At 44.4% G+C, this 14,669-nt stretch overlaps 1 protein-coding gene across 5 annotated transcripts in view; it reads left to right on the top strand.

Moving 5' to 3' along the window:
* The window catches only part of SH2D4B (SH2 domain containing 4B), a 159,308-nt gene that overhangs the window by 74,909 nt on the left and 69,730 nt on the right, over positions 1-14,669 (top strand). For 4 of the 5 annotated variants that reach the window (XM_082425714.1, XM_082425710.1, XM_082425711.1 and 1 more), the window contains one exon: positions 2,244-2,725. In XM_082425714.1, coding sequence (XP_082281840.1) covers positions 2,244-2,336 — 93 coding nt within the window. In that variant the 3' untranslated portion in view covers positions 2,337-2,725. Of the gene's footprint in view, positions 1-2,243; positions 2,769-14,669 lie in introns of those variants that run through there. The other variant, XR_014253612.1, reaches the window with a different exon arrangement.

Below are 14,669 nucleotides of genomic sequence, written 5' to 3'. Positions count from 1 at the left end.
TTATGCTTGTTCCTCTAAACCACGCTGTGTGCTCTCTCTGTCCAATACAAGCTGCTTTGAGCAGTGATGATCTCCTTGTCCCTGGAAGGGTGAATGTCTGTCTCTCGGAGATGCTATGGACAGGTTCCTGCATAGGAAGGCTAGACCAGATGTCTTTGGAGGTCTTTACGCTCTCCCAAATGTAGGGTCTGAGGCTGGCAACTGAGTTTCTAACACGAAAGAGAGATCTTGTCTATGCCCCTGTGGAGATCTGGTGGTCAGCTTTTATAAATTAACATTTTAATTACACAATTAATGTATGATTACATTCTAAGAAAAATCAAATACAATACAAAGCGAAAGTCTTGTTCATTTCAAACCCCCATTTTTATCCTCCATCTTGAATTACCAGTCTGCTGTATCCCTATCCAGGTATTTCCTGGGCATTAATGTAGAAATGTATGTACATGAATTTTTTTTATGTATATAACAAAATTTATGTCCATAGTTTTGTTATTTTTCACACAAATTGGATAATCCTTTACCAAGAGCTTAGCAATTGGATTTTTAAAAACTTGCTTAATATATCATAGAATGTATTCTTTGAAAGCATGGTCCCTGAAATCGGGCTGCCAAGTTTTAAATCCCAACTTCATTACTGTGTGTGACTTTGGGCAACTATTCAAATTTGGGACCTTAGTTTCCTCCTCAGTAAGGTAGGTTTAAGAATAGTACTCACCTCTCAGGGTCACTGGGAGGTTTCAATAAGATATCACTGTGTAAAGCACTAAAACAATATACCTGACATTTGTAAGCTATCAGGACATGCTGGCTGTTACTGAAATACGTCTGTGGGATCTTTTCATGTCCATGCATGCACCGCATCCTTGGTATGGATGTATCTTACAATTTCGTTCTCCATCCTCCTCTTGCTTGTCACTTATGTAGCTTCCAGGTTTTTGTGATCACAAACAGTGCTGCAGAGACTTGCTTGCATGTGTCACTTTGGGCACATGTGCAAGTCTTTCTCTAGGATGGATCCCTCAAACTGGAATTGCTGGATAGAAGACTAAGCACATTTTATTTTGAAAAGATCTGCCAGATTGCCCTCCAGAAATGTAGCGCCAATTCATGCTTCTTCCAAAACTATATGAGGCTGTTTCCCCACACTGCTGCCAATACTGGGGATTATCAGTCATTTAAAATTTTTCCCATAAGATGGGCAGACAGTGTATCTCACTGTTGTTTAGCTTGCATTCCTCTGATTACCACTGATGCTGAGGATTTTTTCATATATTTAATGGCCAATTGGATTTCTTCTGTGAATTGTCTGTTAATGTCTTTTGTCCATTTTTCTACTTAGATGTCTCTTTCTTATTGATGTGTCAATTCTTCTGGCGACTAAATTGCTCTTTAGTTACGTCCATTCTGCTCTCCAGGTCTTCTACTGAAAAAATTTTTTTAACTTAAATGGGCATCCCTTTCATTTCCAGGTTTTTTAACTGGTTCTTTTATTTTATAATAGTCCATTCTTGTTTCATGGATGATTTATCTTCTTATTCCAGTGAGGAGATTAATACGCATCTCTTAAAGACTCTTTCTGTTTGTTTTATAAACCTGATATTTTCTTGGGAGTCATTTCGATTGTTGAGTTTGGCATCTTTCTTTTATGGTTATGATCTTCCTTAAATGTTTATAAATTGGGGGCTTTGAAGGGATCTTTGAACTTTGAAATTCCTGTTTATCCATCCGTGGATATAGTCCCTGTTTCCCAAATCCAGTCTGTTCATGAAATGAGGGATGGAGTTGACAGTGAGTAGTTCATCTTTGGGCGTGGAGATGTCTGAACTAGTTGGATCTCTTTGGTTTCCCAAGGAACTGCGTGCCTCTCCTCACTTCCTGACCTGCCTGAGGCACAGACCTCTGCCACCTGGAGTTCCCCAGCCTGTCCTACTGACACTTGCTCTTGCCCCTGCCCCACATTCACTCCTCTGACAATTTCATCCTGTATTGCCTTTGGTTTTCAAGTATTCTCCAACATTTTTGCTCTGTTGGTGGTCCTCCTTATTTTCCCATGCTTTTATGGATTTATTTCTTTTTAAAAGCAACTTTTCCCCTGCCATTTCTATAAACTTGAATGCAGAGGAGGCAGGTACATATTCTTAGTCTTTCTATCTCGAACTGGTCTCTCTCTGGTCTCTCTCTGGTGGACCTTTATTTCCTTTTTTTGATTATAAGTGAATTTTCCTTTTTTTTCCTTTTAGGAGGAAATTATCACTGTTTCAGGGGGAGAGTTGCTGCAGGAACCCTGTGGACAGAGGGACAGCCCACCAGACTACCATCTGTTGTTTGAATAATTTTTTGCCCCCTTCTCAATTGGACTCCCTGGGGCATCCTATTTTTGAACTCAAGAACTTCCCAGCTCAAATCCTTATGGCCTTCTGGAAGATCCACCACCATCCAGAGGGACAAGTAGATTAGTATATTTCAAGGAATATGAAATATATGGTGTATGTGCTGCTGGTTCCTGACCCAGTGCCCAGGACAGAAATTGCTAATAGCTGATGCAACTCTTTCCTGAAAAATTTAGATACAACCTCAGACGATGAAGCCTTTTTGTCATGGCTGCCCTAAACTGAATTCTTAGAATACAAGGATCATGTCTTAATTATACAAATAATTCCAGTGCCGAACTCTGAATTTAACATATGGTAGACATTCAATAAATGTTTGTTGAATGACTGCACTTCTTCTGAAAGTTTTCCAACACTCATCAGCAACGATTTCTAGTAAGTTATTTTCTATTTGTCACTGTTTATAAAGTCATGGAGATTAGAGAAGAAATATTGTAAAGGATTTATATGGAAGGCATAGATACTGTGTTTTAAATGATATTCATTGTCACTCTCATTGATATTATCATTGGAATTACCTAAGGCTTCTGGGCCCCAGCTTCCAGACGAGATGACTGATACTGCCCTGCCTTCGTATTTCCCTCTTCTTCTGCCATCCCTCCTCTGTCTTGGAATCATATCTTGGCCCTGGTTTTGCAATATTGAGGCAGTGGTTTCGTGTATTCCTACAGATATGCCTAAGCCCCAGGGGGAATTATAAATTCAAGAATGGCTTGTAGACATCTGATAAGGCCTTTGCTTTCTAGGATGTGGTCCTGTTTATGCAGGTTACTCAAATGATTACCTCTGCCTTCCTACTTCTTTTGATTTTGATTCTACTGTCCATTTATACTGAGTATGTTCTTCATATTAACAAGAAGACTCTCCCAGTAACTCAATAACTTTCAGCGATGGTGTCTATTTGTGCATACTCGTATTTTACATTTACGGATTATATATATATATATATATATATATATATATATATATATATATAATTTGTATATGGCATGTTATCATAGGATTATTTTAAGCTCTAGAATCAAGAAGACTTGGGTTCAAATCTCACCCTGAAGCTGACTAGTATAATAATGCTGGCAGCATTGTATTTGGTGGGAGTAAAAGGATGAATGGACTCTATGGCCATCAATGAACTGGTTACCTTACTTGATAGTTGTATCAAGCATCTCTTATGTTCTACTCCACCCCTTGCCTCACCTGTTCCTCAGATCACCTTGGCCACTTGTTTCACTCCAGTTGCCACCGCTGAAACCAGTTCTGCATGGGCTCTGCTCTTCCCCACCGTGTTGATCGGCCAATGGTGCCTTGCCTCGTGTGGTGCTATGGGCCACTCTTCTGTTACTGCAGAGGCATTAAGACACCATGCAGCCAAGGAAAGGCTGGAGGTTAACTCCGCATGAGGGGAACCTTTGATCAATGGGAGACAGAGGATGGTGATCAATTCTTCTCCCTTCCTCTTCCCTTCTGGAGGGACTGTTCTGAGAGGCAGTTCTTCACATGCAAGACGTATCAAGACAGTCCTGCGAGACTGAGCAACTAGTCACGATGAAACCAAGCAGTGGCCAGATCAGTACCACCCCCTCCTGGGTGTTCTTCCTCCTTCTCTGCTTCAGTCCCCTTCCTCTCTCTCCTGCTCCCCTGGGACTATGCTCCTGCGTGAAGCAGCAGCGCATAAGCATCTGCTGCAGGCTCAGCCTTTTGGGGAAGCCAGGGTAAGGACCCATCATACAAACGTGCGCAATACTATCCCATTTGCATGCTGACTCCATGTCCTCCCTCCTATCTACCTGCCTCACAGGGCCCCTGAATGAATGCAATAAAGTGATGGAGGGAACCTGCTTTCTGAACTGTAAAGTGCTTTAAAATCTGATTATTATTATTATTGTTAAAATTACCTTCTTTCCATTAGACTCAGAGGAATCAAATTAGAGTTTTGGCTGCTACTTACCAACCATGTGACTTTGTTCATGTTATTTAACCTCACTAAAGTTCAGTATAACTGAGGAGAGAATTTTCTATATGGCCATCGCTAGGCCTTTTGGCAGGTCAGTTAAATGATAAATACGAAAGCTCTGTCAAATGGAGGGTATCGCTGATGACAACCGCTTTAACAGCAGCAACAGTTTCATGCTTAGCAGGGACGTGTCAGGGGGATACGATGTGATGATTTTCAAGGTGTTAGAAGAAACTAACAAGAAGAAAGTTCTCACTCCAAAGCAGCTTTGAAAGTAGACCAAGATGGGTTGAGAACCTGATTCCCCAAGCTGTTGTTCCTGTCACCCCTAATTAACATGTGAGAGACAACAGCTGAGTTTTCCATGCCTAATACATTTATTTCCTTTTATTTGGGGCCTGCACTTTCTGCACGTCTCATAGATTTTAGGTTTTACCTGGCTTTAAAATAAATTCCTTGTAAGTTGTCCTGCAAATGAAATTACTGTCTGGAAAACTGCAATCTCATCTTGAGAGTTTTATTATGCTAATAAATGTCAGGATTCTCAAATAAAGGAATTGTCTTTTTTTTTTTTTTCCCTGAGCCCTACAAATATAATGAAAAACAGTCAGCCAGCTACAAGTCTCAGCAGAGGGAAAATTTACAATCTATAACTAGAAAGAGAAGGTGTAAAAAACACTGTGCAACTTAATGGAAGATAAATTTCAAGGGACGAAAGGGTAACTTGGGGTATAGGTTCGGGGAGGTCCCTGTGTGGTAGAGTTGGACCTGCACACTTGGGGAGTGGGGGGGGATATCTAAGAAGCACGGGCTGAAAAGGGCTACTGAGAAGGGATCCTTAGAAGGGACACAGGGGCAGGAAGACCTGAGTGCCTGGGGAGTATGCCCCCTCCTGTACCCTTAAATCCTTCATTATCCTCAGCATAAATTTGGAGGCAGAAAGACTCTTGTTTTGTGATGCTAAGTAAGTGTCTCCAATTCTCTGGGCCACAGTTTCTCCACAATGCCTGTCTCAGAGCGTGGCTGGGAAAATAACATACATGAGATTGAGATTAAACTACAAATATTGTTTCAGTTCTGTGTGTGTGCGTGCGGGGCGCGTGTGTGTGATTCTCACAACTATCATTAGGGAGACAATGCTATCATCTCCATCTTGCCTGTGGGGAAAGTGAGGCAGGGAGAAGTCCAGAACTTTCCCATGGCCACTTAATTCTCTGGGAAGTTGTATTACAGCACTGGGATTCATCAGGCTGGCTTTGGAGTCTGCAGAGAACTTACACCAGTGCTTTCCAAACCGGGGTGTGGAAACGAACACAGCTGATGTTCTTAAAATGTCCTTCAGCGGCTCTGGGGTGGGGCTTGAAGTTGTGCATTTCTAACAAGCTCCTGGGCGCTGTGATGCTGCTTGACTGTCAGCTACAATCCGAGGAGCAAGCCTTGCAAATCAGAGCTGCAGGCCAAATTCAGCCTCTCTGCCTGTGTTTCTACAGCCTGAGAGCCAAGAGTGGTTTTTACATTTTCAGATGGTTGGAAAAAATTAAAAAGAAGAAGAATAATTTATGACCTGTGAAATTACTTTAAATTCAAATTTCACGTTCACCAATAAAGTTTTATTGGACTACAGCTTTGCTATTTGTTTACGTAGTCTTTGGCTGCATATGGCCTGCAAAGCCTAAAATATTTACTACCTGGCCCTTTACAGAAAAAGTTTGCCGACCCTGGCTTTAAATTATGGTGCATAGGTGAGGGATTCTTTTGCTTTCTTTCTCTGCTTTATCTAAATTCTACTCTTAGGAAAGATTTTGACACCATCATTTATATGTCAGAGAAACCTAAGTGAATGTGTTACATGTTCCCATTTTAAATTTGAAACTCATCTCATCTCTAGTAATTAAAAAGGAGGCTGGTTTCTTTGTCAAAGAATTTTAACCAAATGTAAGCAAGTACTAGCACGGTTATACAGATACTTTACAAGGGTGCAGGATCTTTTGCTTTCTAGAATGTACCATACTTCCCTACACTTAACTGCGTATGTATTTGTTTTGCCCTTCAGCCTGTGAGGTCCTGGAGGCCAGGTAATGCCATTTACCTATGTGTTTTATGGTGCCTGGAATAGTCGGTGTTGTCGAATCGCATTTGTTACGGGTTGGGGACAAATGGGCTGTGTGAGTTTCAAAGGGCTGCTTTCACCTTTAGGGGTTGAAAAGCCCAGGCTGAGCATCATGACTACTTTGGGTTGGAATCCTGAATCTGCTACTTTCAGTTGTTAAGAGGAATAAACAAACAAACAAATGAGACTGATAAAGTCAAAAAAGCTCTGCTAACAGCTAGTCTGAAGTGGGGGAACTGAGAATTTAAACAAAAATCACATTTTGGCAAAACTGTTCTGTAACTTGCAAAACAGATAAGCTGAACCAATTAAACAATAACTCCCCATTCTCCCCTCCCTCCAGCCCCTGGCAACCGCCATTCTACTTTCCGTCTGAATTAATGTGATGACTCTAGGTACCTCATGTAAGTGGAATCATATTGTATTTGCCTTTTTGTCCCTGGCTTATTCCACTTAGCATAATTTCGTCAAGGTTCATGCATGTTGTGGCATGTGTCAGAATTTTTTCCTGTTTAAGGCCGAATAATACCCCATTGTATGTATATACACCATTTTGTTTATCCATTCTTCTGTTGATGGACACCTGGGTTACTTCCACCTTTTGGCTGTTGTGAGTAACGCTGCTATGAACATGGGTGCGTATCTGCATGACTCATGTGTTCTGAAGAACTCCTGGGTGTTCCAGCAACTCCCTAGTTTACAGATTCTGACCAATCCCTGCCAAGGTCATTCTGTGATCAACTTCAGCTCCCCCATCTCAACAAGTGACCTTTCCTAGCTCCCACGATTATCTGGTATGTGCTTCCTCTTGCCGCAACCAGCTAATAAATCTAACTTTGGTTATATGTGTTTTCCAAGAGGGCTTTAGCTGGTGGGCTTTAAAAAGATGATACCTGTAAAGCGTGGCGTCCACAATAAACACTTAATAAGAGGTGAACGTCTCCTTTCCACTGACCATGCTGAGAGCAGCTTTATGAGTCCCTGTTGCGGGCAATATTCCGTGTCCATTTATAACGTCATCCCACAGGATAAGCTCGTGGACTTGCTGGGCTATGAGCTCTTACTCCAGGAAACTGTGTAAAGTGGAGGAAGGTGAGGTTGCAGAGCCAGAGACAGACTCAAAAATGGTTGTGCCAGCTACTCTTCTGAAGGGAAATTTGTTATCCTGGGGGCACAAATGTCAGAGGTCCAGCAATCAAAGGGACCCCCTGGAGGGGAGCTGAAGGAGAAAAGGCCTCAAGAGCACCCACGGTCTGTAGAAGGAGGAGGTAGCCGAGCTGGTCTATGGTGGACCCTTAACCCATTCACCAAGGGGCTTCTCCCCTCTGTGGACACCCCCTCTTTCATCCCCCACCCAGGCAGGAGGTGGCAGCAGAGTGTAGAGGGAAGGGGAACTCATTGGGGATCACCAATAGGAATCTGAATTTAAACTGTAGAAGAATAGAAGAGGCTTCCAGGAAGAGGAAAAAAATTCACACAAGCCAAGGTATGGAGGCATGAAAGTGCATAAGTGTGTGTGTGTGTGTGTGTGTGTGTGTGTGTGTGTGTGTATGTATGTTCTAGGGAAAAAGCTTTAAAAGCCCCTATGATCCACGGGGTCCTTCAGAACCAAACTCGGGCTGTGTGTGTATGGGGGGGCTCTTTAGCATACGGTAATCTACCCCTCCCTTATCACACAAACTGAACATTTGCACAGCCAAATTCATCATAAGGGACACATTCTGCTCAGATTCTCAGTCATCAGCCAAGCGCCTTGGACACTCCTGCAAGCCTATGGGGCAAGAGCAATCTGTACCAATAGCTTGGGTGTTGCCCAAAAATTCTGCCTAGACCTTCCATAACTTGTTTTGTTCCTCATCTATCTTTTCTTGACTCTCTTAATCGATATTACACCTTGCTGTTTGTGCTGGCATGACTCTGGTTAATTTCTTTTTTATTCTCACATCTTCATGGATTTTTGGTGTGTTTTTCCATTTGGCTTGCTCTGACTGGCTGTAATTATTGCCTTTCATTTTGCCGTTCTTTAGTGATTCTTTTCCCCCTGAGCAGCTGCTGGGCAATTTAATAAGGTGGGGGGCCCACCCCCTTATATGTGGCATGTGTATTGTTTCCAGCCTCGTATTTCTACTGGTAGTTGGTTGTTGAACAGAACTACGGAAAGTTCTTTGAGCTAATGGAACCTCTCTCCTCATTTCCAGTTTCTAAGGACTCTTGAAAAGTAAAGACCACTTATGGCTTACAAGCAAACAAAAACAAACAGAACAACCAAAATAGTACGCTGAACACAAAAATTAGTATTCAAACAAATAACTAAAATCCATAAAAACGTCTGTGATTTAGTAGCCCGGAGCCTAACACATTACTTTAGGAATAAATCAAGACACTTCCCCAAGTCTGCCTGACACAATATCATTTTCCATTAATCGCTTAGCAATTTGTTCAAGAGGCATGGACTCCCTGAACATATGCACCATTGGAAAACTAGTTAATGATGCTCTGCATTAGAAACATTCTTAACCTTAGAAAGCAGACGCTAACTCATAGCTGAAACAGAAACGCAAAAATCATTTTAGGAACAACTTAACTTTTAGTACTTAGTAATACCAAGGGAGGAATACTTTGTGTTAAAAGCACTTACCTGACACGTCTATAAAACAATGGAGTCCAGGCTGGCAGGTGTAGCACACAGAGCCCTTAAGAGAAAAGATCAGTATTCACAATGAGATTTATGTTCTCAATTAAGCAATTCAATTATTGGTTTAAGGGAGGTACCGTTTCTCCCAGCAATTTAAAAAGCCTCTGAACACTAATTTTTAACCAATTGTACTCAAGTACAATGATAACTTAAAAGGGAGAAAAAGTTAGAGATACATTTCATAGGTTCTCACAAGCTTTTTGTCTTGTCTTTTTCTTCTTCAGATGGAATCATTTTCTTTTTTGTTCCATTGCATCTGTAATTTGTCTTTTTCCACAGACACTTGAGAATGGCCAAGAAAAGATCGAGAGGCTGTTGGTACCTATATTAGCTGGGGCCCCAGCAGGAAAGAAGAGGGGGCCTCAACAAAGGGCCATTTGATGAGGTTTCATTCACAAAGGTGGGGGTGTAGGGGACTCAGTGGAAAGTGCAGTGGCCTGTGTGTGGCTTGGTGGCGTCCCAGCTGTTACCCCACAGGCCCTCAGGATGGTGGGCTGTCGGGGAGAGCAGTTACAGCATGAGGAGGGAGATACGCATACAGATGGCCATTGTGAGCAGGTCAGGACTGTGTCCAGGGACAGAACCAGCCTCAGGTGACCTTGCAGGGAGGCAGCTGGGGCAAGAAATAAATACCCTGCCTTCACCCTCCTCCTTCCTTCTAATCTCTGCTTGGCACCCCAGTGGCTGAACCAGCCTACAACCAGAGGGTCTGAAACTCTTGGTGAAATCTACACAAGTCAGCCCCCCAAGGTGGAAGGGCCAAGAGTGTACTGGGTTGGGGGCAAAGTTAGTCCGAGGGTGTCCCAGCTCTTCTTGCCAGCCATGGGTCCTCTCACATATTCAGAGATAGTGTCTCTGCCTGCTCTCCTGTTCCATCCACCACTGGCACCTTTCTAGGTCCATTTGCAAAGTCTGTTAATGGACCTCTTTCTCTCGCTTTGAAGGCAGAAGCCATATCTCATTACCCAACCTCCAGCTTTTAAACTTGGCTGTAGTGTTTCAGTGCCTCCATCATGAGGTGACCCTCACATTTCCCTCCGTGCCTGAGGAGATAGACAGCCTGGTGGTGGTCACTGGACCCCAGGATGGCGGATCTCGACATCCTCTACGTTCTGACATTCCTTGGTTATGCTGCTTTTGATGGACTTTACAGCATCTCAGTTTCATTCTTAGCAATGAGCCCATTCTTGGTACATTTCTGTCTGTGATCATTTGAAGTCTCTAGTTAAAGGTTTATTTCACTTCTTCTAACTTTCTTCACTTTTCCTACAGTGTAGAGTTTCTCCTTTTTTGGGTCTCCAAAGACAAAGTAACGGTAGGAGACATGGGCGATTCATCAGGAAAGCACACACTTGGAGTCAGTACACTCTGGGCATCCCTGGGGGCTCTTCACCTGAACCTGTGGCTCAGCATTCCTGCACGGGTCCTTCTGGGGCTGGAAGCCAGGGCTCTGCTGCTGGGACACTGTGGAGACTTTGGGTCCCACCCACCCGGCAGCTCTGTCCAGTTTCTCCGTGTAGTTATTTTATGGTTTCGGCAGAACGAGGGGATGGCCATTCAAAATGACTGCTGTCACTTCCTCACTGGTTAATCTGAGCATGGCATGAAATTTCTAGTGTAATTTCTGGCAGATTAGAAGGAATGGCAGATTAGAAGGAAGAAGTGAAGCCCAACTACAGCTTGGACTTGAGGCAGAGTCTAATTTGACTGTATCTGAAACTTTGCAACAACAAAAAGGAAACAAACTAGCAAAGAGGGGAAAGGACCTCAATTACCTTCTTATGTCTGCCCAGCCAGTAAATTGTCTATGCACAGAATTACATGCTGGGAATGAACAGGAAGATCTAAAGCAGTTTCCAGGGATCTTAAAAACAAACAAACAAATAGACAATAGTATTCCTACTCTAGAGATGCTGACACCTGGGTCTGGGCTGGGGCCTCTGCATTAGTCTATTTTAAGGAAATGGAGTCTATGTTGCTGAGGTTAAGTGTGTCCCCCCCCCCCCCCCGCCGTGGGGCACAGGACAGTGTGGACATGCTGTCTTTGTGATGATGGATGACACTTATAATCTTCATAATTCAGGTAGCTGTGCAAGAGATGCCACTTTAATTTTCTGTAATTGAACCTAATTTATATCAAGTTCCCATTTTCTGAATAAAATTTGGTTATTTCAGGTTAAAGTCAGTCAATTCACAATCCCTTTTCTTCCCAGGATGGATTTACAGCACTGGGGGATTTGTGACTTACCCTGGTGTGTGATGGGGCTGCTGGGGGTCTACCTTTGAGGAGATGTTCCATCCTAGTCAATACCCACTGGTACATCTAGACCTACGTTACCTCTGAGGTCTGTCCTGTCTTCCTGCTGGACCCTGGCAGAAATTTCCTTTGAGTTCCCAGCCATAAGATTCACACTGTACCTGCTGATAGTCTTGCCCTGGCTTCAAAGCACCTCTAGGTAAGCCATACAGGAAAATGTTTGTCTGCTTTCTGAACTCTCTCTATCCAGGTCTGTGAAGACTCTGTGACACTGCCTGACTCCATCCTTTTGGGCACTTCCATGTAGCCTTTATACTTATATATGTGAATCTGCAAGGTGGGCCATCAGGCTGGAGACCCAGGGAAGAATTGATATTGCAGTTCAAGTCCAAAGACCGTCTGCTGCAGAATTCCCTCTTGCTCAGGGGAAGTCAGTCTTTTATTCGATCCAGGCCTTCAACTCATTGGATGAGGCCCATCCACATCATGGAGGACAACCAGTTTTATTCAAGGTCCACCAATTTAAATGTTAATCTCATCCAAAAACACCCTGACAAAAAGGTCCAGAATAATCTTTGGCCACATATCTGGGCACTGTGGCCCAGCCAAGTTGACATAAAATCAACCATCACAGTGGCCCTTAACTCCAGAGGCCAATGGTGGTGTTAAGCACTGGCCTGCTGATGACATGACCTGGGCCATGGTGACCCTAAGGGAGGGCCTTACTTGGTGGTCCCTTCTCTTGGTGCCCTGCCACATTCCCGGGGCTACCATCTATGCCTCAGACTAGAAGGACCCAGATCTCTCTAGCATCCCAAATCAAGCCTTTGCTAAATCACTGCACCCTCTTCTTATCCTAAAATGGGAGGGGGAGATTGCCCCTTCCTCCCACCCCCAACCCCGCCCCACTGGCTCTGCTGCTCTTTCTCTGAGGTTAGACAATTCAAAGGCATAGGATTAAAAATAGCCCTCTCTCCAGAGTCAGCCTGGATGAGTTCTTCTGGGGACTCTACCGTGAAAGCGCATCCGTCAGGGGCTTACAAGCCTGTCCAGTCCTGCCTCCCCTGCTAGTAGGCGACAAGAAGTGAGCTGCTATGGCAAATCGCCCATGTCCCCTGGGTATCATACGTGACTTCAGAAGCCATCTGTGTCAGCTCCAGCTTCTAGCCTCTTCCCAAGGGGATGGGTAGCTGTGGGCCACTGTGTCTGAGAACTCCAAATGCTTGTTCCCCTTCTAGAGACAAGTGCTCACCCAACATTGAATCCTTTCTGACGACGAAGGCCCTCTGACCCTGCGAACTCCATGAATTCTTTCTTTCCTTTGTCTGAGACAGTGTGGCCAGGACTTGCAAGATAATGAAGGGATTATAAATCCCAGATTGGAACTCCCGGACCCTTGCCTGCTTGCCTCCCATCAGGTCTGCACTCATCCCTTTGCTTCATTTTGCATCCCGAAAGCAAAATGCCCCTTCTAGCCAGCATTTATTCACTTTTTGAACACTTCCTTCGTGCCTCCTAAGCTCCTGCCTGTGTTGGGTGCTGGGAACGTAGGGACAAATCAGCCACAGGCAGTGCTGTCGAGGGGGCTCCCAGTCTAGTGGGGTCACTGGAGCAGGCAGCGTTGGAGCTCCGTCCCATCCCCTTAGACCCCATTTTACCGTCGCTGCTGTCAACATCATGCTTTCAATAGCTCGCACCTGCTGCTCTTCTTGGAGGGCTGTGCTAGGGCAACTGAAGCCACTTTGCAAGGATGTGCCTTGGATTTATATTTATACCTTCCTTCTTCAACCCTGGCTGCCTTTAACTAATGCCTGTTGGGCATCAGGTGTGGGAACCCAGCCCCTTGCCTTGGTTTGAGCCAATTCTGAGGTGTAGTTTATGCTCTTGAGGTCCCCTGTGGGGCTCAGCTTGAAGGCACCATCCGCTTCACTTTTGCCCAAGATCTCCCCCTTGCTTGGCTTTCTCTTCCTCCTGTCCCGTTTCCCCACTCCCTCACATATCTTCCCTGGAGAGCTTCCTTCCTAAATTACTTGTACGTGATGTCTCCTCCCAAGGTCTGCTTTTCTGGGAGTCTGTCCTAAGGCAGTCACAGAAACCTAGTCAGAAAACCATAAAACCACACAATCAAGTTTAAGGGGTGCTGGGAGCACAGCTCGGGCACACAGAGAAAAGCGTGCCAGGGAAGTTTTGGCACCACTGTGATGCCAGACTTGTAGCCTTGTATCTGTTATCTGTCTGGCTGCCTGGCTTCTGAGCTCTTTACCTGAGTGTGTCTGGCTGGAATGCAGGATTCCACCACAGAAGTTGAAAAGCCCAATATCCCCATTTCCTGCCCTCCTGGTAAGAAGGGCAAAGTCCCCCAGACTTACCCAACTGGACGGATCTGTCTGGGACTTGCACTGCAGCTGCTGAGCTTCATTTCCTGGGTCGGGGATGGCGGCAGGGCGGTGGCATGGGTGGTGCACACACCTACGGCTTCCAGTGCTTGGTGGTGGCAGCAGAGGGGTCGTCCCTTGGCTGTTTTGCTTCGAAGTCTTGGCTGTGGTTCTGACTATGATTTCCTCAATTTCCCTCCACCTGCCCAGCTGCTCTCTCCAGCCTTCTAGCTGATTCTGCCAGCTCCCTGATAGCCTCTGATATGTGAGTTTACTGCTTACGTCACCCTGGGAAAGATTCTGTTGAAAGCAAGAGCCTTGACTGGTTCTTGAGTCAGAAGTTTGGGGAGGATTGAGGAAAAGGACAAGGGAGGGGCACGTGAAAAGGTGCAGAGGTATAAAAGGGCACCAGGATCCGGGAGTTTGGAGTTATTGGGGATGGAGTCAGGGGTGGGATGGAGAGGGCCAGGGCAGAAGGCTTTTTACAGGCTCTGCTATGGAGATGGGGTTACATTAGTTCAATCACTCTTTGCTTCAAAATGTAACCCAGATGGGGGGAATGGGCTTTTGACACTTCGTGACCTAAACTCGTTGATGTAAAATAAACCACAGTATATTTTAATTACAAACAAATATTTCTGTAACATCTGCTGCTTCTAAATTCCTCGGTCCTTGGGTCCAGAACTAACTGTGGAGAAAGGGTCCCAATTTACCTTGAATTCTAACTCCCTTCACATAAGGGGAACCAAGGTAAGGGGGATGATCCTTTTCAAAGCAGTTCACATTCTGCGTTTAATCTGGATGCATTATTTTCATCACCTCATTTTACAGATGAAGAAACTAAGGCTCCTATAACTTAGAGGGTTTTCTGAGGTGGCTCAGTGA

The sequence above is a fragment of the Balaenoptera physalus genome, assembly GCF_965194825.1.
Source record: "Balaenoptera physalus genome assembly, chromosome: 14".
Lineage (NCBI taxonomy): Eukaryota > Metazoa > Chordata > Mammalia > Artiodactyla > Balaenopteridae > Balaenoptera > Balaenoptera physalus.
The sequence above is the reverse complement of the archived record's forward strand: the minus strand, read 5'-3'. Positions and strand labels throughout refer to the sequence as shown.